Source organism: Gadus macrocephalus, chromosome 5 (assembly GCF_031168955.1).
Source record: "Gadus macrocephalus chromosome 5, ASM3116895v1".
Lineage (NCBI taxonomy): Eukaryota > Metazoa > Chordata > Actinopteri > Gadiformes > Gadidae > Gadus > Gadus macrocephalus.
This window is the reverse complement of record NC_082386.1, coordinates 12,577,794-12,603,726: the sequence shown is the minus strand read 5'-3', so window position 1 is coordinate 12,603,726 and position 25,933 is coordinate 12,577,794. Positions and strand designations below refer to the sequence as shown.

The following is a 25,933-nucleotide window of genomic DNA, read 5'->3' as shown; positions in this document are numbered from 1 at the left end:
AGCTGAAACAGCATTTTGATTTAGATACAGCAAGAAAAACATCTGCTTTGGCCTACTTTAATGGACCACGTCTTGTCTGCGGAGCTACATTTTCCTTTTTTCCCTTTTTTTAATAAGCTGTATAATAGTAAACGTGGTCTTTTGAATGTGACGTTTTTATGGACTGTTTTCTGGTGTTTTGAGTTCGTCTTTTGTCTGTCTCTCTGTTGCCGTCCACCGGGGCTGTGGTGCGGGTCTGTCGCCGGCCGTCATCCCCCTCGGCCCGGGGGCAGAGAGAGGGAGAGACCCACATCTTGAAGTGATCCCGACCTGAGACGGAGGGCCCGTCCCCCCGGCTTCTCGGGTTAAAGGAGGAGGCCCTCCGCAATGTGCTAGAGATATTAGGGAAACTGGAGCCCCGCTCATCAGACAGCTCATTTGTCGAGGCTCTGCGGATCAGACTGGGAGGAGGAGGAAGGGAGCCCGCAGCATCACTCCGAACATCCAATCACATGTCGATATGAATCACAACAACTGGAGCGAATTATGGAGGCCTTCAGGAATGTTAATGCGTTGATTATTGAATCTACAAATGTAAGCCATGAATTTAAAAAAAACAGAACGAACCCATCCTAATAAAATATTTTTGGGCAAATGGCGACACCGATTCATTGTTTCACGCAAATTAAAATGTATAGAATCTAATGACCAGTCCGGTAGGTTTTCCTTAATGCCCCACGGCCTTAACCCTGATTTAGGATTAATAAAGAATAACAGGCTTGTATGCAGATGAGAACACGTGGAGTTGAACTGTCTTTGATTCGGAGAGTGGAGATGCCCAGCCTGTCTCTCTTTCCATCCGCTTGTTTTTCCAGGTGGCTGACACCAAAAAACAACAACACCCTCATCTCTGAGTGAAGGTCTATTGGCATCACTCGATGCAATCAAATCATTCTAAAATACGTTTTTGCAGTAAAGCACATTTTCCAGACCCGGCTATGATCCTTAACATATTGCCCGAGAATCAGATTTCGAATCCCGGAGCAGATAAGGAAACGTGATCCATGGGCTCCGACTCGGAGACCGAGCAGTGACACACAGAACTCATTTACTAATGGGTGGTTTGGGGTTTCAGGCCGCGGACCTGCGACAGTGCTCTGCTCATGGGCCCTGGAGGAGACGGGGCGGGTAAATCATTCATGTGGACGATATGAATTCAACGTGTCTGCAAAATAAAATTAAGAGGCAGCAAAGCAAAGTAGAAACGTCTTGTTCTTAACAATAAGTAGACTTCTTTTAACTGGGTTACGAATGATTTGTTCACACATTGACATAAGCCCTATAAAATAACACATGGAACATTCCTAAATATAATACACATTTGTGAATGTGCATTTCAAAGATGGGAATATTGATCACTATTAGTCAACATAGATTTCCAACATTTATAAAAATACACTTCCCATAAATAATGAATCATGACTATTATCTATGATAGATATTTATATTATAGAATCGACTAGCCTATTATTATCAACCCATCCCCCCCCCCCCACACAAACACACCAAAATACCCGCACACACAACCACATACAAGCACACACACACACACACACACACACACACACACACACACACACACACACACACACCAAAACACCCGCACAAACACACACACGCCCACATAGTCATTGGAGCACAACAATTGCTACTCATCAGGTAGGTTGGCTCGTAAACGAACACAAGGCCTATAGCAATAATAAGACGTTATTAAACTATATCACCTCGTAAAAATTACTACATAATTAATAGACCGTGCACTTTACCTACAATCTGCACTTTATTAATAATTGCGGGGGTTCCCATGTCAACTCGTCTGTAGCCTATATGAAACAGCCTGATACCTGGGGCAGTTTTGAGGCACGTTAAAGGGCCTTTAAGAGCTCTGTAATAACTGATTAGCATTTAGGTGTTCCGCTGCCCCCCTCCTGGCCCACGGTGGAACGGGACTGGGGGTGGAGCGCTCCGGTTTCAGCCCTGACGCACTGCCTCTGGGGAGGAAACGGAGCTGCAAACTCACTTCTGCTCGGCTGCCAGGGTATAGGGCAGCGGGAGAGCCAATCAACGAATCGCACAGACTCCCTTTAAGCCTGACATATCTCCAACAGGAACAAATTGTCCCAACAATCAACATTTGAATCTCCCGTGCGCATCGGCGGTGCAGTGCGTATCGCACGGACGGGCTGCGGTGTTTTGGAGACACGACAATAAATCAGCAGCCATAGAGAGAAACAGCTCGACAGTACCGCCGTCGTTTTGGATATCAGCAGCGACTCTGCGCGGAGGAGTGTGTAGACATGTCTATATTACCGTCCTTCGGTTTTACGCAGGAGCAAGTGGCCTGCGTGTGCGAGGTCCTCCAGCAAGGGGGGAACCTGGAGCGGCTAGGGCGGTTCCTCTGGTCCCTGCCCGCCTGCGACCACCTCCACAAGAACGAGAGTGTCCTCAAAGCCAAGGCGGTGGTGGCCTTCCACCGGGGCAACTTCAGGGAGCTCTACAAGATCCTTGAGAGCCACCAGTTCTCGCCGCACAATCACCCGAAGCTGCAGCAGCTGTGGCTGAAGGCGCACTACGTGGAGGCGGAGAAGCTGCGTGGCCGGCCGCTCGGAGCGGTGGGGAAGTACCGCGTGAGGAGGAAATTCCCCCTGCCACGCACTATATGGGACGGCGAGGAGACCAGCTACTGCTTTAAGGAGAAGTCCAGGGGCGTTCTGAGGGAATGGTACACGCACAACCCTTACCCGTCTCCCCGGGAGAAGCGGGAGCTAGCCGAGGCCACCGGGCTGACCACCACGCAGGTCAGCAACTGGTTCAAAAACCGGCGCCAGAGGGACCGGGCGGCCGAAGCCAAAGAAAGGTTCGTCCCCATAAAGTTGTGGTTCCTATTATTATATCTGATCTGGAGCTCTGACTTTCATCAGGAGAAATATTCCTCCCAGATAAGAGCTGATATTCGCATGCCTTCGTTGAGTTTTTATTTGAATTTTTAATTAAACACGGATTGTTTTGCAGCAAACTGAATTATTAGCTCAGACAAGAAACTTCACTGAACTTTGACCAGGAGCTCCTCTGTATAGTTATGACGTTGTGCGGGGAATATTTAATCACATCAATATTTTACATTATTTTTATTTGTATACGCTTGAACCCCGAATTGTTTGTCATCTCCTCTCGGATACTGCTTTTATATAGGCTAACTTAATATAAAGTCATAGTCTATGAGGCTTTTTAAAAATAAGGCAAGAGTATAACTGCATAAGATATAAAACATCCCTCGAATTTAAATGGCTTGTATTTAAATACATTTGTTGTTTAAATGTGATATATATATATATATATATAGGCCTATATATATATATATATATATACATAAATATTTATACCAGCTTGACCTAGATGTTATTTAAGGCCCTAGTTGTGTTTTCTCCAGGCCTGTGATTTAGTGAGGTGTGTTCACGGTTCTGTTGATCTGACACGTTTATTTACTTCCAGGGAAAACAGTGAAAACAACAACAGCGGCAACAACAAACAGAACCAGCTGTCTCCGCTGGACGGCGGGAAGTCGCTCATGTCCAGCTCGGAGGACGAGTTCTCCCCCCCGCAGAGCCCCGACCACAGCTCGGTGCTTTTGCTCCAGGGGAACATGTCCCATCCCGGGGCCTCGTCCTACCCCATGTCGGGGCTCGGAGGGCCGCAGTCGGTCCACGGCCTGCACGGACACCCGCACCAGCTCCAAGACTCGTTGCTGGGACCGCTGACTTCCAGCCTTGTGGATCTAGGCTCGTAAGAGCTACGTCCGATTCGATTTGGCAAAAAGAAAGACTGATAACTGCATCAGAAACTGTATCAAATTCACCACATATATGGAATAACACAATATAATAGACTGACGTATCTGTTGTTAATTTGGTTAAATACAACAACATTCGTTTATGCGCTTAATCCATCCTATACCCTCCATGGGCTCTGAGGTCTCCTTACTCTTCTGCCTAGAAACTACAACCCTCTTCGGAACTCTTAACTCAACGAAACACTTAACTGGTCTGCCCCTTTGCTTAATTTATGATATTTTGTTAAAATAATAAAGATTTATAGCAATTCCCTGCTATGGAAACTAATACGCAACGTTTTCGTTAGAGTAATAATTAGTTTCCAATAAAACAAAATTAATCAATCTGTCGTATGTGTGTTATTTGTATAATTATTTTCTAGAGCATTTAATTAATGATCTGAAACGGGCACCCAGTAGGAATCTGGAAGCCAGAATTCATTTATAATTGATTATGCCAGACATTATTCGAATAAATAACATCACCTCGTTCAGGCAAAACATAGTAACATTATTGAGGTAGAGTTTTGGCCATTTCTGCGTGTTTTGTTCAATTTGTTTCAATAATGTAATTGTATCATCCTGCCTCAGCCTAATTTAAAAAAATCGAGTCATTATACCAACAAATGTGTATGAACCATTATATTACCAGGCTGTATGTTGATATTATCAGGCTGTATGTCAATATTATCCGCCTGTATGTTGGCCTTTCAAAGCTGAGAGCCAGACTCACAAGAAACCTACTTAAATGTTCTTAAGCGCGATCTGTTTTTAATATCGTCTTTTTGCATGCATATTTAATAGAGCTTATTATTTAGACCGTGTCATCACCTGTACGTGTGTAAACAGGCTCTCCATGGACGGCTCGTGCAGGCATTGGGTGCACGTGAGCCGTGCACGTAGAGGCTTCGAGCTGCGGATCACCGGGTCTCGAGCCTTGTTTACTTAACTCTGTCGGCTCACGCGGTTCCGGGCCATAAACCCAGTCCGCGTCCCGAGGCGGAGCGGGTCTCGACCGGGGGAGGCCCGTTGTCTTGTCATAAAAAAAGGATTTATATCTGACAAGTTCTGTAAAGGGCCTACTTCGAAAAATAATTATTGTATACGCTTAAGTATATCCCCTGAACTTAGAATAACATGATAAAACACTGTCACTCATCTCTGACTTAACCTGTCATCGTCATAATCATTAACAGGAAAAACTAAATGTTTGAAGAAGCCAAATACTTATACGTTGTATCAGTTAGACGCCAACTGCAAACTGACAACTATCAACTAACTAACGCAAGAAGAAGAAGAAAAAAACAACAACACTATAGTAATAGCCTACCACTCCTACTCACAGCGACCAGAATACATCGACGTTCAGCCTGCTGCGTTAACACTTAAAATAATATGAACTACATAATACCAAAAACTAAAACAGGATTAGACCATTCGTAGGGTAACAGAATAATAGAATGTGCGTATATACCCTCGAACCCTGAACAAATACTTTCGCTCCTTTGAGTTTTTTTTTTACTTTCTGTTAAAAGACACAAACAAATACAAGCCGTCGTGTGCTGCTCTCCCCGGCGGGCGTCAGGGTAAACGGTTTGGAGCGGAGAGGATTTCCTGACAATAATCTGAAACAGTCGTTGCTGCAGCGATGCCTGATTGCGAAGATTGCAGCGCTGCCGCGTTGAGCCGCTGGACCAATTGGAGAGCAGCTCTGACTCCATCAGACTCCCGGAGGCCCTGGGAGGCCTCTGTACACCTCTGACTCGACCCCGGTGCCTCCACAGCCTATCAGCTGCAGTGTTTCTGTTTACCTTCCCAATCTGCGCTCCTCTCCAAACCAACATTTTGTTTTGGGATTCACGCGAAAAGGTGGACATATTTTAAAATATTCTATTATTGCTGAAGGAATAAGCAAAGACATGTTTAAGAAATATGTATCTATTATCTAGTACCTCTTTATATATATATATATATATATATATATATATATATATATATATATATATATATATATATATATATATATATATATATATATATATATATAAATGTAGACGGAACTAGGCTATCTATATAACTATATTTAAGAATACTAGGCTAATGGTTTATATTTTCAATGTCGTCGTAACCAGCTCTGATTTGAAAATAACAAGCCTAAAACATTCCGACCATAATGCTAGAATCCAAAAACCTGAAACACCACTCAATCAAAAACAAAACAATAGATAGTTTCTCAGTAGGTGAACTCTCAACTTCATCCTACAACAACTGACTAAAGCGTCAGTCACAGACGAGATGGACGTTAATCACATTCTAGCCCTTACGGAGATAAAGCTGATCACAGCTCGTGTCTCTGTGTAGGTGAAGCGACTACAGTCACAGAATGGGGCTCATTCCTCAGCAGACACCCAACCTGACTGCAGCTACAGGGACCTTGCTCAGGGACACTGAGGACACGGGGATCAAACCCGGAACCTCTGGGCTGTAATCTAAACCCCCAGACCTCTAGAGCAGACTACCCCCCTCACGCCCCCCATAACTACGTGATGGATCATTTTATTGAATAAAACGAGAGCATGTCGGGCAGATCGTGGAATCAACCGGGATTCATACCCGCTGCGTATCACATGACATGGGGCGCCCATCAGTCACCTTCAGGAAGTGTCAGAGACAGAATCAATTCACTATGGAAAGTCTGACGGAGGGGTAGACGGGTGGGGGTGAGGGGTGGGGGAGGGACTGTTTAATCATACTCTGATCCCCGTAGTTCCTGAACCCTGGTACTGTTCCCTATTTGTTTTCACGTGTGTGTGTGGGTGTATGTATATGTACTGTATTTGTATGTGTATGTGTGTATGTGTGTGCGTGTATGTGTGTTTGTATGTGTAGGTGTATGTGTGTGTGTGACTGTATATGTGGCTGAAGTGGTCCACCCCCCCCCCCCCCCCCCATTCCTCCTTGGCGGTCCGTACAACAACAAGCTGCAGCACCAGAGACCTGGTGGCGGTGGCGGAGAAGTGTGTGTGTGTGTGCCTGTATGTGTCTGTGTCTGACTGTGTGTGCAGTTCCCGGCGCTGTCCTTCTGCAAAAACAAGAGGGAGTGGAGGCCGCCCGGCCATGAGCTCACCGCCGCCGGTCGCAGCAGCTGCGGGGCCAACACAGCAATCAGGAGGCTTTTCATTTGTCACGCGCCGTAAGTGGCGGTGGCTGTGCATCAGCGGGCGGGGAGCGGACTGACGTGGGCAAACAAACAGCGTGAGTAGACCCGCGCTGTACGCTACGCCTCGCCATACCTCCAGAACGGGCCTAATGTTTGCCTCTGGCAAGCTCCCCTCTCCTCGTCGCCTCCCCCTCTTGGCCCTCCCCCCTCTCGTCCCCGCTTCCTCCTCTTCAGCAATGAAGTATCCTTTCTCCACGTTAAGGATAAAAGCCAAGCGCAGGAGACCGGCCGTGGGTTGTGGACCCCCCCCCCCCCCCCCCCTGTGTGAGACAATCCCAGGTATCCATAACCGCGGGCTGAGTGAGGGGGGAGAGGGGGGAGAGAGGGGAGAGGGAGGGAGTGATGAGGGACAAAAGGATCTTTTCAGGTCTGCCTCGGGGAGAAAGAGAGAGAGGGGGAGAGAGAGAGAGGAGAGGGTGGAGGGCTGGGTGGAGACGCAGAAGAGATTTCCTTACCAGTGATGCATGGATCTGACAATGTTTCAGCCTCATACCCAGAGGCCAAAGCAGGCTCCTGTACCTGTGTGTGTGTGTGTGTGTGTGTGTGTGTGTGTGTGTGTGTGTGTGTGTGTGTGTGCTCGTGTATGGGTGGTGTGTGTTTGTGTGTGTCTTCGTGTAGGTGCGTGGGTTTATTGGTATTGTTGTGGTGTGTGCATGTGCATGTGTGTGTATTGGTGTGTGTGTGTGTGTGTGTATCAGCACATGTTCGTGTACGTATATGTGTGGATGTGCGTGCACATAAGTACGCGTGAATGCCGGCATTTGTGTATAATGTGTGTGCGTTTGTCTGCATGCACACACAACACAAGTGGCTGTGTTGGTTTCCAAGTCGGTAGGTGTTTGTCAAAGTACTCATACTCCTATCTAAATAAACGCACACTTCGTGTTTAGGAGGTAAAACATTAAATGCAGCGATGTCTCAATGAAAGCATGTGTCTCGTTGTTTATCTACTTCTATTTCTTCCCTTTTCCCTAACTGTTAAACGGCGGAGGACGAACGCCATAATGAGTGTAACTGCGTCAGACACCACCAGCAGCCAGTGACTCTGTAGTGAGGCTAGGGTCGTGTTGCTCAGAGGATTATTCCCCTACAGCGAGGCAGCTGTAGCATCCTCTCTGCCTCTCCCGCTCTGGTGGGAAGCCTCTGTTCCGACAGGAAGCCGCCGGAGCGGGAGTTGAAAGAAGTATTTATCTCTGTCCCTGGGAGCGCTGAGTGACGGCTGACCCGGAGTTCAGCCGGGGGAGGAGTGCACACTGCAGATGATCCCTGAGACTATTAGCGTGTGGGTAGCGTGTTGTGTGTCAAACACAGGGACACATCATATACATGACCCTGATATATTGGAAGGGGGGGGGGGGTGATATCTTCCAAGTAGGATTTACAAAGGAGAAGTTTCCCTGAATGTGTCTCATGCATCTGGGACCTCGTCTCGAAGTCATGGCCTGAAGCCCTCCGTCAGGGAGAGCCTATCTGAATTTAATATTTTCTATGCCCCTTTGTAATTTCGGTGTTTAGTCTTTTAGGAGATGAAGAGGATAATAATAATATTAATAATAATAATATTTTATTAACAACAGGTTTTAGTTTTTTATGATTTGCTGTAAGTGCCAACTGTCAAGGAAGGAATATTTATAATATTATGATTTATTATGTTTCATATACGGATGGCAATGTTCCTAATATTTGTCTGGGCTTAATTTAACCGCCGTTCCGCTAAACAGAACGGTGCAATAAAAGGAAAGGACATGATGAAATATCGTCTACAAGACACGATCAAGAAAGCCACCTAACTGTAATATATTGCAAGTGAAGCAAAATGTGTAAGCTCTCACGGAGCTAGCTCCAAGCTAACTGTGATATCTATTCTCCATTCATTTATGTGGCATTGCGAGCAGCGCTGCTGGTGATGATAGCAGGAGTGCGTGGGGAGTAAGGGGCCTATCGGTGGGGCCCCCCCACACGCACAAGCGCACACACACACACACACACACACACACACACACACACACACACACATAGAGATACTGGGACCGATGCACAACTATGTTACGGACACAAACTAAAGGATACACAGTTACACAAAGGCCAACACACACTATCACCATCTGTCTCACACACAGACACCAAACACGCACCCACACACCAAAGCATGGGTAAACACACACCCAAAAAAAAATACAGACACACAAACAACAAACACAAACACTATCACACACACACAGAAGAGACACAGACACACAGAAGAGACACACACACAAACACATACACACACACAACCCCACAAGGAAGTAGACACACACAGACATACAAAAAGAGACTGAGTAACACAACATCTGAGCTCCCAGAGTCACCACACCCTCCTCAACCCTGGAGCCATGGGATTTTCTGGGCGAGCGGGAGAGTGACAGCTCCCAGAACCTGAGCTGCCGTCTTGCTCCCCGTGCCCTTCAGCAAGGCACCGGAGAGCCGGATAGTATACCCTCCTCTGGTCCACACGGGAACACAGAAAAAAGGAAAACATTCAGGAAATGAAAGTTGTAACGCGATCCCCTGTGTGCCAAGCGTCTCCGAGCTGGGACAAAAGGCCCAGAGAGAGAGAGAGAGAGAGGGGGGGGGGGGGGGAGAGGAGAGAGAGAGTGAGAGAGGGAAGGGGAAGGGGGAAAGAGGAGAGAGAGAGAAGGTGGTGGGGGGACAGAGAGGGAGAGAGACAGAGAGAGCGAGAGAAAGAGAGGGAGAGAGGAGGGGGAGAGAGAGTGGGAATGAGAGAGAGAGAGAAAGAGAGCGGAGAGGTAGAGGGAGAGAGGGGGGGAGACATAGAGAGAGAGAGAGAGAGAGAGAGAGAGAGAGAGAGAGAGAGAGAGAGAGAGAGAGAGAGAGAGAGAGAGAGAGAGAGAGAGAGAGAGAGAGAGAGCAGGAGAAGGAGAGAGAGGGAGTTGTTTTAGGCAGAAGACAGCAACACTGGAGAGGACGAGGTAATAAATATATGACTTCAGAGGAAGGAGAGCCAGGAATTCACTCAGGAAATCAACCAAGAGGAGAAATACATGAGGGAGTGTGTGTAAGTGTGTGTGTCAGTGTGTGTGGGGGGTTAGGGGGTTAAGGGGGGGGGGGGGTCTATTGTGTGTCAGAATATAACATGAAAACGGTGAGCTCCGCCTGCACGGATTGACGCACTGCAGACAGAAAACATTGATTTACAAAAAGAGAGGCGGAAAGAGAGAAAGTGAACGAGAGAGAGAGAGAGAGAGAGAGAGAGAGAGAGAGAGAGAGAGAAGGAAGAAAGAGAGACAAAAAGAGTGAGAGAGAGAAGAAAGAAAGAGAGAGAGACAGAAAGAGAGAGAGAGAGTTGGGGGAGAAGGTGGAGGTCGTGGTGGAGGTGGGGGGGGGGGGTGTACTGCGCTTTAATGAACCCACTCACAGCAGAATGGATTACTGCGCGAGCCCCTCATGCGCGCAGAGCCCCTATCCCACAGATATTCATATAGTTAGGAAAATAAACTTCCCATTCCAGAGCCTGGACAACATTCCCGGCCGCTCCTCAGAGAACCGATCACAAGTCTGCTCTGCCCAGCGCTCCAGGGAGACCAGATGAATAGATAGCAGAGCAGGAGAGAGAGGGGGAGAGAAGGGGAGAGAGGAGAGGGGGGAGAGAGGAGGAGAGAGGAGAAGGGGGAGGGAGAGAGAATTATAGAGAGAATTGTTTTGGTTGAAAGAATAAATACAGAGAAGCAAAATGCGAGGAACTAAGTTAACCCCGGACAGCGCTCTCGTTCCCTCCGCGGAGCAAACACAGAGGTACGAAAACAGAAGAATAACAACAGGAGAGAGAGAGAGAGAGAGAGAGAGAGAGAGAGAGAGAGAGAGAGAGAGAGAGAGAGAGACAGAGACAGAGACAGAGACAGAGAGAGAGACAGAGAGAGAAAGAGCAAGAGAGAGAGAGAGAGACAGAGAGAAAGAGAAAGAAGGAGAGAGAGAGAGAGAGAGAGAGAGAGTGCAAGGGAGAGTCTGTGATGATAACTAGTCCGTGATTCCTGCCCTCCTGTCACTAATTATACACACACAAAGACATCATGCTGCTAACATCAAAACAAAACAAAGGATCATCACCAGAGATTGTCTTCTTGGCTGCAGTCTCACAAGCAAACATCAGTGCACAGCAGTGTGTTAAACATGTATGTGTGGGTCTGTGTGTGATACATGTGTGTTTGTGTGTATGTATGTGTGTGTGTGTGTGTTTGTGTGTGATACATGTATGTGTGTGTGATGCATGTGTCTATGTGTGTGCGCGCGCGCGTGCGTGTGTGCGTGTGTGTGTGTGTTATAAGTGAATGTGTTATACATGTCTGTGTGTGTGATGGTTGAATGTGTGTGTTTTACATGAATATTTGTGTTATACATGTGTGTGTGTGTGTGTGATACATGTGTCTATACGTGTGTGTGTGTGTGTGTGTGTGTGTGTGTGTGTGTGTGTGTGTGTGTGTGTGTGTGTGTGTGTGTGTGTGTGTGTGTGTGTGTGTGTGTGTGTGTTTGTGTGTGATACATAGGTGTGTCTGATACGTGTGTCTGTGTGTGTGTGTGATACATGTACGTATGTGTGTGTGATACATGTATTTGTGTGTAATACATGTATGTGTGCGTGAATGCTCGTGTCGGGTCATGTGTGCATGGCCTACTGAACTACAGTGGCTGCATGGTGACAGTGTTCGTGGTAATTCCCCGGCTCTCTCTCGGTAAGCGGCGCCACCGAAGTTGTGGAATACCCGCTAAGCTGCGGCCCACCGGGCAGCCGGGCAGATGGGCAGCCAATCACAATCCACACACACCCGCTGTTATGTACTGTGTGTGTGTGTGTGTGTGTGTGTGTGTGTGTGTGTGTGTGTGTGTGTGTGTGTGCCCTTGTGAACTATCATGAGTTTGAATCTTGTGTTTTTATTCCGATCACATGAACTGATCCGTCCTGACACAGGACAGGCCTGTGTTGTTAGAACCTACATCACTTATTACACGTAACTGCAAGCGCCTAGTGCTAACACATTGGAAACATGTCCTGTAGGATGATATGAACACCCAGCACTATGATGCACCGAGACCTCCTGAAGGACCTTCTCACCCAGCAGCCTGCTGGCTTCTCCTGGACTGAACCCACCAACAGAGACGAGCCTTAAGGGTGAATAAAGTTGAGCACTACTGTGGAAACCAATCCATACAGGCGCAGTTGGCAGAGCTGCTGGGAGGAGGAGACCAGTACACAGAGAGCAGCGTCAGCCCTTCTGACCATCAGGTAGGGGTTCAAATTCAGGCTGTGAATTATTTATGGAGCAGAAGGTTACACAATAGATGATCCAGAACAAGATGGCGACTGGGCCACTGCTCAGGGACGCTAGGCTGATAAACACTCAACCTTAGCAGCAGCGAGCAGCCAGACGATTCATCAAGGATGAATAAAGTCAGACTCAACATCCTGTCACGAGGACTCTTCAGAATCCAATGTGCGATAAATAATATTGAACCTGAAAATTGATATCAAATGTTTGTTCAGCCTTTTCGCAGTGCAATAAGTTTAGTTAATATCCTGCAGGAGCTAAAACACAAGTCAGTATGACAGGGACAACTAACATAATGATAAAGGAAGTCTAATCATAGGATTTAGACGACATGGCAGGTTGTTTTATGAAAAGAAAATACAGTAGACCTTATTTCACAACGAGGGAACTGTAGTTTTCTATAAAATACTGACAAAAAGGACGTGGAGAAAACATCTAAAGTCTCTCTCTCTCTCGCTCAACCACACCCCTTGCAGCTGTATATGTGTGTGTGTGTGTGTGTGTGTGTGTGTGTGTGTGTGTGTGTGTGTGTGTGTGTGTGTGTGTGTGTGTGTGTGTGTGTGTGTGTGTGTGTGTGTGTGTGTGTGTGTGTGTGGGTGTGTGTGGGTGGGTGGGTGTGTGTGTGTGTGTGGGTGCGTTGAAGCCCCGTCTCCCCACAAGGCGAGGATGGTTTGCTGAGGAGACGGTTCAGGCCCCTGATCGGGGCCCTTGGCCGCGTTTGGCAGGTTTATGTGTATATGACCCAAGAACACGGCTGAGAAATGCCCAAGGTGCTGAACTTCAACTTGGCGACAGCTGCAGAAACTCGAGACCCCGGTGTTTAAATATAGAGCCGGAATATCAGGACCAGAGTTTGCCTGCCTGCACACTTTCTCAAAGACGTCCATTCACATACTAATGCTGTGCACAGCTCATACTGACACTAAAATACACCAACCAAACATTGTTGTTGTTGTTGTTAGAAGTAGTAGTAGTAGCCTTGTTGCTTTAGCAAAAGTTGCAGTTTCTTGCTACTAATGGACTGTTGTTATTTTTTACTGTTGCGGCTTAAACTGTATAGTCCATTTTAATATTTACAACAGAAGTTGCATTTATATCAGGAAAAGACAATAGCCACCATGTATTTGCGGGACAAGTCTCGGGTTGCTATTTTGTTGACAGCATGGAACTAGTGCCCCATCTTGCGGTGGCAAGAGAGTATTACATGTCATTGTCGGTTCCCAGCTCTAAAATTCTCTAAAATTCACGTTCATGTTTTATGCATGCCGTGATTCCTAAATCCATACCGAAATGTAGGTCGCAAACAGATCGCATGTAGCAATACTAATAATAATGATAATTTTTGCATATTGTCATAAAAGAGAATTTGACAAGAAATATCAATCAACCGTCTACTAAAATACATATTTGCGAAAATGAATTCCATAAAGAAAGTATTTTTTTGCAATTCAAATAGCCTGACACATATGCCAGCTTACATAGACCTACGTAAAATTAAAATAGGCCTTTATATTAATCAGCTGATCCATCATACGACACTGAGAATATAGGTTTACAAAAAAATATCTCTTTAAAGATGTCACAATGAGTGAAGATATAATAATATAAAGTTTACAAAGATGGAATCAGCGTTCACGTGTCAAGCTGCACGCCTCCTTCATATACTCCCTGAGCCTCTGTCTCCATCTAGTGGCTAGAATTGAGAGATTTCCTTACACAAAATCATAAGGGAATATATTTAGCCATTATAAATTAATATTTGTCTATTCATTGGCAAATCATGAATGTTTGATATGTTCTTACGGTTGTTGCTAGTTATACTTACATAGCAGTTCTGTGTTTTTTTTTTCTTCAATCTTCTTTTTTATAGGCCTAATATAGGCCTAGTCCTATTCAGCCATACAGCCAAACTCGTTCTTACTCTGCTAAACTGTATGATGGAGGATCAGAAGTGAATCACTCGATAAACAATCATGATTTAAAACGCAATCAGGCTAAACAGCGCAAAGTCGATTCTTATCTCGTACCTTATTTGGGAGGCAGCATGGTGTGCATTGTCTGTCCTGTCAATAAAGTTCTCCCAGCGTGCGAGCGGCGACCTGAGGGGTGTTCCACGAACGGAGGTTTAACAAACACTGAGTTAACGCTGAACTCTAGGTTGATTGACCCTGTGCCGACCAACCCAGAGTTTTCGGTTCCACAGCAGCGGTTATGCATTAGTTCAATCAACTCGGGGTTGGTTAACACAGGGTTGTGCGCGTCCACGCCAAACTTAAAAAGACGTGATGTATGGATCATGGAAACCCTGATCGATATGGCGAAACGGGCCGCTTATTTCAATGAAATGGAACTCCAGGTTCTCCTGGAGAGCTATGACGAGGAGAAGGACATTATCACAAGAAAAGGGAACGCTAAAACCTCTGGAACCCGGAGAACCAAAGCCTGGCAGCGGATCGCTGACCGCGTAAATGCGTTAGTTACACGTCAAAAGCATGATCCTTAATATTTGAGCCATGAATATATAAATATCCCAGTTAAGCATTCTTAAAGATCCTACCACATAACCCCTTTCTTCTAAAACAATATGTACTCCGATTGCTTCCAAGCGGTCAGAGGATCAAGTATAAAAATGAAGTATAAAAAACATACAAACTGGTAAGCTTTTCCCACCATCGTATTGGTATAAATTTAAATAAGCCATTTTTTTAAGCCAATCGTGAAAAGGCCGACAGTCGGCAGACTGGATCTGGCCCTCAAATTGTCTTGACCCCGGTGGAGGAGCTGTTAATAAACATAAATTCAGGCCCGGGCGCCCTGGCATGGAGGGGGTAGCCTACCTGGAGGTACCTAAATACCACCTCAGAGAGTCATGGGCCATACCCCACACTGGTTGAATGTAGGTTTTTGAGTTTTCTTGTATTTTAGATTTTTTTTGCCTTCGAAGTAACACATGCAAACCGTGTGCTTGCCACAGCGCATACTATTCCAAATGTTTCTTTTTTTTGGTAACTGGGTAGAAAACCTAAAAGTGACAATTCATCAACTTCACAGATCAAGATGGATCAGTGCTTGTAATGAAGCCGCCGGCTACGATCGAACATTCTCCAGTGGATGCAAGTCCGTTAGGACTATTTTATACTTTATGTTGTAAATGCCTCTCGGCATAGTACTCAGACAATATTGCTCTTTGTATGATAGGAGGCCGATACAAATCTTGGATGGGTCATCTGAAACGACTGTGATGTGCTCAGCATCTCCATTAGGCCTATAGCCTAGGTAAAACTACCATTTGAAAAAAACGGAGGGCTACGCAAATAGTCTGGAGTGAACTGAGGCCAGGTCCTCGATTGGTAGTGTTGGCTATGCAAGGCTATTTAAATATATTAAAGATTTGCGCGAGAATCTATATCTCTCCACTCCAGCAAAAAGTCATCCAATATGCCAAGATGTCGAGCCGTGGTCTTATCAATCGCTCCCGGTGGATTGCACGTATAATTTGCGCTTTGATATCAGCAGTTCTCTCATCAAAAGGGCATGCCATTGTGAACACATGAAATCTGCGGTGAACGCCGGTTGAAATACCCAAAACCGGGTTATGTTTCAAACTTAACCTGCGCAAAACCTGGTCCGACCAGGTTTGATTCAGAGCATATGTTGCTATAGCAACTAACATACCGTGATCCTTTTGGAACGGAAAACCTAGGGTTACAGCAAATCCTGGGTTAATTTACCCGGTTATGTGATAAAACCGGCTTTGTGGAACACCCCACTGGAGGCTGCAGTCTCCGTGTTATGTGCAAAGTTTTCCCGCCACAATGCTGCTCCTTGTAGCTCACCTGGCGGCCCGCGCTCACGTCTCCTCTCGCGGAGGATAATTGTTGGACGAGGGGACGGGGAATTGACTGTTAAATTAAACCTTATTGCGTGAAGAAAGTATATCGATGATGATCTGCGAGTATTGATTGACTTTGCCGCGCTCGCGGGAGCCACGTAATTGCGAAATCTCGGCATTCTCGTGATGGCGCGCCGGTGAAAGGACGAGGTGAGCCAGGGTATCGACCCTCGCTTTGCACAATGCGGCTCTTCAAAGGATTAGCAGCCGACTTGAGGCTCGAAATGAAATTCTCGCGCACTTCAACGCTCGTCAGATTGTAGGATGTTGGTCTAAGTCTGCAGAAGTTTGGTGCAGCGTTATGAACTTTACTCTGAGGTGAACGGGTTTCAATGTGGGAGCGTGTCTGGACTGTACCTCGAAAAAACATAGGGCTCATAGCCTCGTCACCTCGGGGGGTCCTCACGTTAGTAGTCCAGGCCGAGTCCCTAACATAGACATAGTGCAACAACCACAACAACAACAACAACAACAACAACAATAATATCAACAACAACACATTGTGTGCCAGCATGTTAGGTTTACATTCTTCTTCCTGGCAGGCCGCTAAAACATAGGCCTATGCGAAGTTTGGGCATATTTACGAAAACATATAAAGATAAATTATAATAATAATAATAATATTTTATAAATTTATATTTAGACATAAATAATAGTGTTGAATAAAACCCATAGCGACAATGTCATGCAACCATGAAACGTATTGGCCATTATTAATGTCGGATTCATGTTTTAAATAAGAACCGGCTGGCCATGTAGAAACGTCCGGACACAGGTCTACAAACAGCTGCAGGTGAAAATGAAGGGTGTATTTCTAAGTTCGCAGAAGTTCCGCTCAGTTAATGAACGACTCTTTCCAACACGATGGGGTTTAATGGAGTTGTATGATGACGATGTTAGACGGTTGGGTGTCTGGGGGTAATTAACCTCCAAAATATCGTACAGGCCTAGTTAAAAGTTGATGTCCAACATGTAAGTAGCCGATAGTTACACATATATCCTTCAAATACCAACACATACTAAACAACACGCGTCGATCTGAAAATAATGATGATAAACTGCATGTTTTTTTTTAATGTTCATTTTACATCCTGCATTGAAAGCAGAATAAATAGGCTATATCAGCATTTGAAACTGGGTAGGGCCTATTAACAATATAATAGACTGGAATTGAACTAAATACATTGCGAAAATGGCATCAAATTAAATAAAACTATTGATTATTATAATCATTATTATTATTATATTAAAAACGTTTAAATGTGAAAGGTTGCAACGGCTTGCAGCGTAAAACTCGGCTGAGAGCCCGTTCTCTGTCCATGGTGCTGAAGCCTCTCACTTCTGTTCCTCACCCAATGAGTTACAGCTGATCTGCTGTATTCATTCAGAGTATAATATTTATACAATATTATTCCAGCGCGGGTCCTGAGGGTGTATCGTACTAAAGACATTGAATTGTTTTGCTTGATACAACAGCCTGGTTGTCCAGATGAAGTGAGCCCAGGTGACCGCAAGGGGTCAGCGTTCAGCAGCCTGTCGCTCAACGCGGTCACAACCAGTCAACACAAAGAAACAGGCTGATTAGAGGCCTGCAGGCTGGATATGCTGCAGAGGAAAACAATCATGGAAAATCACAAATTAAATGTCTACAATTGTATTTTGCTGTACAAGCCATGCGGTCATTTCAACAGTCGTTGGTTAAAGGATTTAAATAAATACATTTAAAAACGAACCAAAAGGCCAGCCGTCATTACACACACACACACACACACACACACACACACACACACACACACACACACACACACACACACACACACTGCTGATATCAAACTCAATAAGCTTGAATATTTTTCAAGCGTATCTACATTGAGGAGTTATTATAACGCAAATGTATCCAACTTCATGAAGACAATATGGCCTACTACTAGGCTACTTCTTACACTAATTAGACTTATAGGAATAATAATAAATTACAATTATAATGATAACAATAATTATAATTATTATTTTATTATTATATTGTTTTTATTATTATAATAATAATAATAATTATTATTATTATTATAACAGCGTTATATTGCGATCTCGCGGAAATTCCAAATCTATATTTATGTTGGCGACGAGTCTCTCCAAATTGACACTTTGGTTGAAAAGTGCAGATTATTATTATATTATCTGAGATTGAACATCTGAACATCATATAGCCAAGACATATATATAGGGGTATATAGAGACACAGAGGCATAGACACAGACATTGAAGCAGATATAGACACAGACAGAGATAGAGAGACACAGAGACATACAGATAGACACAGACAAAAAGGCACATAGAGACATAGACACATAGATATAGAGACATTGAGACGGATAAAGATACAGAGACAGAGACACAGAGAGACATAAACACATAGATATACAGATATAGACAGAAAAACAGACATACAGATAGACAGACACAGAGAAACATAGAGACATAGACATAGACACAGACATAGAGAGACAGATAAAGGCATACAGACATAGACAGAGACAAAGAAATACATGTATCACAACAAGGTCAGGAGTTCTGCTCGCATTAGTGTTCCATGTTAATCTCATTAAATATGCTAATAAACCTGATAATATGCCATTCCAAAGTAACGAAATATGGAAGGCTTTTAAATAGGCCTACTGGAATTATAGTTGTAGCTACTTTTAACGATTATGGAAACGACTCCAAAAAACAGAAAAATACAAGAATGGCTCCTTATGGCTCTTCAAATGTTAACTTATTTAACAACGGTTAGATTCTGAACGAATCTATAGATTCTGAACGAATCTAACCGACAGACACACGCGTTAACAAAGTTCATGTTGGTGTCCCCCAGACTACTAGTTTCTCTGGAGGGGGGTCCGTGGTCGCCTCTCCACAACCCCCCCCCCCCCCCCCTCTTTTGTTCGGGCGGGGACCCTAGACCCCATCATTAGCACTGATTACTGCTGACCAGTTTGACAACCTTATTGACTGCGAGAAAGACTTTTTCATGCGTTCCCTGCACTTGCACAAAAGAAACGGAAATATTCCGCCATTTTGTCCCCATGATTAGAAAGAAATAGAAAAGAGCCCCATTCTCCCCCTCCTCACAGCCCGGTCCTTTGGCCTGCTGATGAGAGTCAAAGACACTTTAGAAATACAACTTCACCCGATAGAAGAGATACAGGCTAGGATTAGGGCTATAGGGTTTTAGAACGGGGTGTTTTTACTCCAGTTTCCTCTGTGCTTAATGACATCATAAATAACAAATTCTATTTTAATTCTAAGCTAATTTCAGGGATACTTTTTTTCTTAGTAATGCCTAATTTTACCGTGGAGGATATAAGCCGTGTATTAACCATTTCATAGTATTTCTTTGTTTGTTTCTTTGGATTTTTTTAAAACAATATCATAAGATATTTATCCACTTACTATAATTATCTCGGCTATTTATTATTTCGTTTTTTATTGTGCTTATTTCAAATAGTGTGCCTGTCTGGATCTTAAAACTGGAATTTCCTTCTAATAGCGTTAACAGTCCGTTTGCGGTTGGCCTAAATATTATATTATTATCTAATATGCCTTAAAGATAGAACCCAGCAGTATTATAGCATAATATGTTGATATATGGTGGTTCATCTGAGTATCACTGGCCTCTTCTGCGGCTGTGCGGCCTCTCCGTGACCCCTCGCGTGCCGTCAGCCCGCATTAGGGCACGGTCGGCGCGAGACGAGCCGCACGGCCGCAGCATCATCAACACAACACGTCTCCATCCCCGTCACCATGGAGACGTAGGCCTATTCGTTCAATTTACAATATCGTGAATCCATAATGAGGCCGAATTAATTAATTGTCCTACATTTGCGTTATCACCTTGAAGAATAAAGGACTAAACTTGCGTTATTTTGTCAACAAATATTTTATTAAGTTATCTTTACTTTTCTTTTTTTACTGAATCACATTTCCACTAAAGCGCACATGCTGACCAGTTAACCTGTGCACACGTAAATATTAAAAACACCAAGCAAATCAATATGAAAACCTAAGAGACAAAGCCAATCGTTTAAATAGGTAAATAAACATTATTTATAAAACTTTTAAAGTAAATTAAAAATATCACAGTCTTTCAACATGAAATACCCACAGAAAATAGCAGGTTAGGCGTTCAAATGTCTTCTTCAGATTCCTTTTTTCAATTCACTCTCGTCTGGAGGCCTCGGTTCCCCCCCCCCCCCCCCCCCGCCCCCTTCAGAGGGATGTGATCCGGGATGTTATCCGGGATGTTATCAGGGATATTCTCCATGCATCGTTTTTAGATTTCTCCGCATGTGGTCAAAGCGAAACAATACCGGAAGGCGGCTTAAGACGGGACTTCCGTCCCTCGGGTTTCTGTCGCCATCGAACGACAGTCGTAGTGTTTGTTTTCCACGCAGGCACTAAGTCTGTTTTAGATTGTCTCTCTTCCTCTCTCTCCTGATCTCTCTTCCTCTCCTTTATTTATTGCGCGTTAACTGTCCTCCTGACTTGCGGACGGCCTCGCGCGAGGCCGTCAGATGTCACATTCGCTGTCGCTGGACGTGATGGAGATGGCCGAGGCGGCGGCCTTGCTGGACAGGCTGGCCTCGGGGCTCGACGAGTTCCCGAGGCGGTCCGTCGTCCCGTCGTCATCCGCCAGCGACCGCACCGACCCCCCGGAGAGGACCTGCTGCTGGAGCCTGGACACAATAACCACGGTCATTAACACACCGGGTCAAAGGCCACAATCCACCTATATGGTCCGGTCTCTGAGTCAATTCAAATCAATTAAATTAAATTCTATATTATTTGTATCCTTGTTCACCATTACAGTCTCAAAGGGCTTAACAGGAAAATATTTATGACACCCCCCTTGACCCCCAAGTCTGGTCTGAACTCCCCTACGGAACCCTGGGACGTGGACCGGACCAGGGGCGACTCGCGCCCCGTTTACCGGTTCGTTAGGATTAACCGCAGATTTCGGACTCGACGCATAATCTGATCTCCTGTCTTTAAACTGTCCGAGATAAACACCACCTTTAGTAAGTGTTTCAATAACCATTAAAAAAGATATCCGACTAGTGACAGATTTTATAGCCTGCACAACACACCGTTATTAAGTAGTCTAAGCTCATAATATGTGTAGATATTAAAGTAGCTAATAATAATAATTTATAGGCTAATAATTCTTCTTTATAATTCTTACAATTATTTGGGGAATAGTGACGGTATTATAATAAACGGTAATAAACGGTCTCCATCTAACATTAGTCGGTCTGTTCCGTGCGTCGTTTTCTATCCAACAGGAACAAAAACACACTGTTCCCCTGATCTGGTGACACATATCTGTTTTAAAAGAACCATTGAATCACGGTTTGGTAAATCATGTTTAGCATACATCATACTACAGTTACACTGGCTCTATTTATTCAAGACCACGGGGAATTCAGAACGCCTCTAATCAAGTTCAAACCAGAAATGGGTGGTTATTCATCGTTATTCGAGGCTCGACCGGTGACGGTTATCGGTGTCGGACGGTTATCATAGGATGTAAAACACAGGCGGAGGATAACCTGGTGATAAACCACCAAACACCACAACATAAAGGCGCTTACCGGTTCTTGGCGGCCGCCGCTCGGTCTCTTTGTCTCCGGTTCTTGAACCAGTTCCCCACTTGTGTGGGGGTAAGTCCGGTGGCCTGGGCAAGCTCCCTCTTTTTACTGGGGTTGGGGTAGGGGTCCTGCAGGTACCATTCCCGTAACAAGTGTCGGGTCCTCTCCTTGAAGCAGTGGGTCTTCTGCTCGCCGTCCCAGATTGTGCGGGGCAACGGGAACTTCTTCCGCACGCGGTACTTGTCCACGGGCCCCAGCGGGCGGCCCCGCAGCTTCTCCGCCTCCTGGTAGTGCGCCTCCAGCCACAGGGCCTGCAGCTTGCTGTGCGAGTCTTTGGTGAACTTGTGGTTCTCCAGGATGTGGTAGAGCTCCCGGAAGTTACCGCTGTGGTAGGCCACGATGGCGCGCGCCCTCAGCACCGCCTCGTTCTTGTTGAGGACCTCGCAGGCGGCTGGGGCGACCGGCAGGGACCACAGGAAGCGGCCGAGGCGCTCGATGTCCCCGCTCTCCTCGAGGGTCTCGCAGACCCCCGCGACCTGCTGGGGGCTAAAGTTTAAGATGGGCAGCTGAAACATGGAGGCTGAGCGTGTCCCTTCCTCCTCCCGTCGCTCGTGCGTCGCACTCCTCCGTCCTCGCGCGCCTCCTCGGGTCGAACCTCCGGTCCGAACGGATCGGATGCTCTGTTACATTCGGTGAGGAGCGAGTCGCTCCGGCTCACTGCTGCATCCTCCTCCTGCTCAACTCGGTGGGCGAGGGTCGAGAGTACAAGAGCATCACGACTCGAGCCGAGATGTTTTTTGAAGGGGAAAAAGACAGTCGCCCTCGCTGCTGATTTTCTATTGGACTTGGCAGATTGGCTGCGCGGTTGCCATGGATGCCCGTCAATCACTGTCAAGTTGAGCCTACCAATCACGCGGAAGGAGCGCCAAGATATCTCGGCGCCTCCCAGTGTTCGACTGCACTTTTAAACCGCAGCCTAAACATTTTGACCTTTGCTTTATGTCTTCAAACATTTAATTGGCTTCCGTGTGTCCCAACACCTCTCCTTTGTGTGCGGTGTTACAGAAACACAGCTCCCCGCTCTCCTGAAGGGCCGGACAACATGGACGCTCCTAAAATAGACCCGGCAAAATCCAGGATACATTACATCCTAGAAGCACGTTTCGGTTTAGAATTTTTAGAATAAGATTATTGTATTTGTATTATTGTTTTTGGATAGGGAGAGATAATAATTGTGTGAGATCCGTGCGCAACGTGGATTGGCCCACAGCGTAGTAAACAGAAGAACCGTAAGAAACACAAATACCAGGACCGTAGACTCTTATTTTAACTGATCCACGAGGGGTAACGAGGGGACCGCGGGACTGGGAGGCTGAACCCCCCAACCTGAACCCCGCAGCCTGCCCAAGGAGCGGCACGGTCTTTCGCACCAGCGGTCCACACCAAAGAGGGCGGAGAGCCTAAATGTTTCCGTGAAATATTAGGCTATATAATTGTGGATCGAATTCAGATTCCACTGCCTAGCTGGGCGGGTTAGGATCATACACTCTCCGTTTTGTGCACTGGCGGGTTTAGAGAAGAAGAGGGGGATAGATGGCGCAGATGGTTTGAAGTGTCGCTTCACATTATTTCATGGCTGGATACAGTGGAAAGTTCATTCTGACGGAAAAGCCTGATATTATTTTCACAGCATCTCTCTCTCTCCCTCTTTCTCTCTCTCTCACACTCACACACACACACACACACACACACACACACACACACACACACACACACACACACACTGGTGTGTGTTCAACCGAGTGCCTTCAGCTTCTATTCTATTGCATGAATTATAGCCTCCTCTTTCGGCTGAGAGAGGCCTGCCTTCTGCGCAAGATGTTCATTTCATGATATTTGTGAGAAAATAGTATTATCTCCAATATGGGCAAATTATATTTTATTATAAATGTTTCCAAAAAATAAGAGTTGTTGAATGTGTCGAGTGAGCAGGTGGTCTGAGCACTGAAGCAGCAGACGGATTAAGGCGATTTAAGTTCTTACTAGGCTCGGTATTCATAAATCCATATTATTATGGGTTTAGCACTGCACACCGAGTAATCATAAATAAAGGATAAGACGCATCAGAAACCAAGAGGAGCCTCATGTTCAAAAAGACACACAAGGTGATTGTTTTTAATATTAAAATGGCCGTCAATAATTTATCTTGCAGGCATACTACATTTAGCCCATTCATAAATAACACGGGTTCGATACCATAAACAAAAGTTTGTAAATAACAATTATTGTTGATGAAATACGCAACCACAGCGACCTGCCCGACAACATATAACACAATTTATGACAAAGTGATAAGAGGTGTGATTTTCGTTGCAGTGTTTTTCCATGACATAAACGTCCATATCAAGATCGAGTGATGAGGGTATGAGGGTATCACTCCCTCAGCCGCACTGTGCCAGCGCATCGCAGGCAATGCTGTCACCAAAACCACCGCACAAAGCTGACCCGCACACAGTGGCCCTCATTCAACCATCTCCCTCCCTTTGTCCGCCTGTCTCCACAGTCATGCTCTTAAGCAGTCGTGCAGGCCCACATTGTGTACGTTATCCGCTTTAGGCCCAGAAATGAACCGTGGCCTGGCTCACGGTTTATTTCTGGAACCGTGAACCTGGCCATGTGAGCTCATGAAATGCTTTTAAATTGTGTTTGTAATTTTTATATTTTTCTGAGGTTCTATGAACACGATACTGTAAAATCTCACGACCCATCACGGATTGTAACGATGAGAGAAGGAAACCCACCGCTGGAAGCCCCGAGCAAGGCATCACTTACACTGGTCTCTCGGACTTCAACAGCAGGGAGAACAACTTAATGCCTCTAGAACTAATTAAAGAGACTTCAAATGTGGCTTAAATTATTGACTATTTTTATTGGAATTACAATTATGATTCTTATAAATATTAATCCGATAACAATTGCATCATGATATTATTATTTTATTGTTGTTAATATAAATATTATTATAAGGAGGATTATTATGGTTATTCGTTTTTTCCTTAAAACTAGAACTAGGCCTACCTAAAAAATGATGTCGGTTTGTTAATTTAGAGAACTGCTAGTAATTCTTTAATGTTCAAAATCTTCCTATAATTTAAAAGGCATTACGCAGTTAAGGAAGCAGCATAACACAAACTAGCAAAGGGTGAAATGAAAAGTTGAACTTCATAGCTAGCAGGCTACCGAGCCAACGGGGACATGGAGGAGTGAGCTGAAGGCTACTGTAAAATTAATGGACTAAGAAGACAACACACGGCTGTGCGTTAACGCTGCTCTTTTCTCCTCTCCCTCCATCGCTCCATCTCTCTGGAAGAGATGGAGGAACACTTTGGCGTCATCATTAGCATGTAGCCGGCTGCATTCTGCCCTGGGCAGGACGAGGCAAGACGAGTATGGGGAACGGTCACATGCGAGCCGGCTGGAAATGACCCAGATTCCCCGCGATCGCTGGAGCAGACGAGACGACACAAGGGCTGTCACCGACATCCAGCCGCGGCGCGACGCCAGCAGAGAGCCGCGCTACCCAACACGTCCTCCCCGCCGTTACCTCCCTAGTCCCTACACCCTGCCTCCCGCACCACCGCGATGACCGCTACCCACCACCCCACCCCCACCCTAGCCCTTCGAGCACAAACGAAGTGAATGCGCCGTCATTCAGCCACGGCCGAATTCACTCCGACTAAAACATAAAAGGATGTGTGTTGTATTACCTGTGACCTCCCTGTGAAGCGATCGAGTCTAAAGCACCTGAACAGCACCACCACGCTGGTTGCGGTGACGCAGAAACACATGCTGCTTAGGCCTACCACTTCACATAATTCTGTACTATAGAGTGGGAAAAATTGCAAATAGGAAAAGTATTTCCTATGAAGCCAAACGATTATTGTTCTGTTTACGTGCTCGGCGTGTTAGAGATTGTGCTCATGC

At 45.5% G+C, this 25,933-nt stretch overlaps 2 protein-coding genes across 2 annotated transcripts; one reads left to right on the top strand and one right to left on the bottom strand.

The window, feature by feature from the left end:
• Window positions 1-2,048: 2,048 nt before the first annotated feature.
• On the top strand, window positions 2,049-4,213 carry LOC132457992 (homeobox protein six1b). Its single transcript, XM_060052425.1, has 2 exons — window positions 2,049-2,896; window positions 3,532-4,213. Exons 1-2 carry the CDS (start codon window positions 2,337-2,339, stop codon window positions 3,824-3,826), a joined length of 855 nt encoding a protein of 284 aa, XP_059908408.1. The 5' UTR covers window positions 2,049-2,336; the 3' UTR covers window positions 3,827-4,213.
• Window positions 4,214-20,222: 16,009 nt separating this feature from the next.
• Window positions 20,223-25,556, bottom strand: six6a (SIX homeobox 6a). Its single transcript, XM_060052423.1, has 2 exons — window positions 21,953-25,556; window positions 20,223-21,037 (listed from the first exon to the last, which is right to left on the bottom strand). The coding sequence occupies exons 1-2, from the start codon at window positions 22,522-22,524 to the stop codon at window positions 20,872-20,874; spliced, it is 738 nt and encodes a 245-aa protein (XP_059908406.1). The 5' UTR covers window positions 22,525-25,556; the 3' UTR covers window positions 20,223-20,871.
• Between the last annotated feature and the right edge of the window lie 377 nt (window positions 25,557-25,933).

Bases quoted from the DNA above. Each gene is read 5' to 3' on its own strand.
- LOC132457992 (XM_060052425.1), top strand. From the start codon at position 2,337: ATGTCTATATTACCGTCCTTCGGTTTTACGCAGGAGCAAGTGGCCTGC. The intron at 2,897-3,531 runs GTTCGTCCCCAT...ATTTACTTCCAG, and splicing joins GCGGCCGAAGCCAAAGAAAG to GGAAAACAGTGAAAACAACA.
- six6a (XM_060052423.1), bottom strand. From the start codon at position 22,524: ATGTTTCAGCTGCCCATCTTAAACTTTAGCCCCCAGCAGGTCGCGGGG. The intron at 21,038-21,952 runs GTAAGCGCCTTT...TATTGTGTCCAG, and splicing joins GCGGCGGCCGCCAAGAACCG to GCTCCAGCAGCAGGTCCTCT.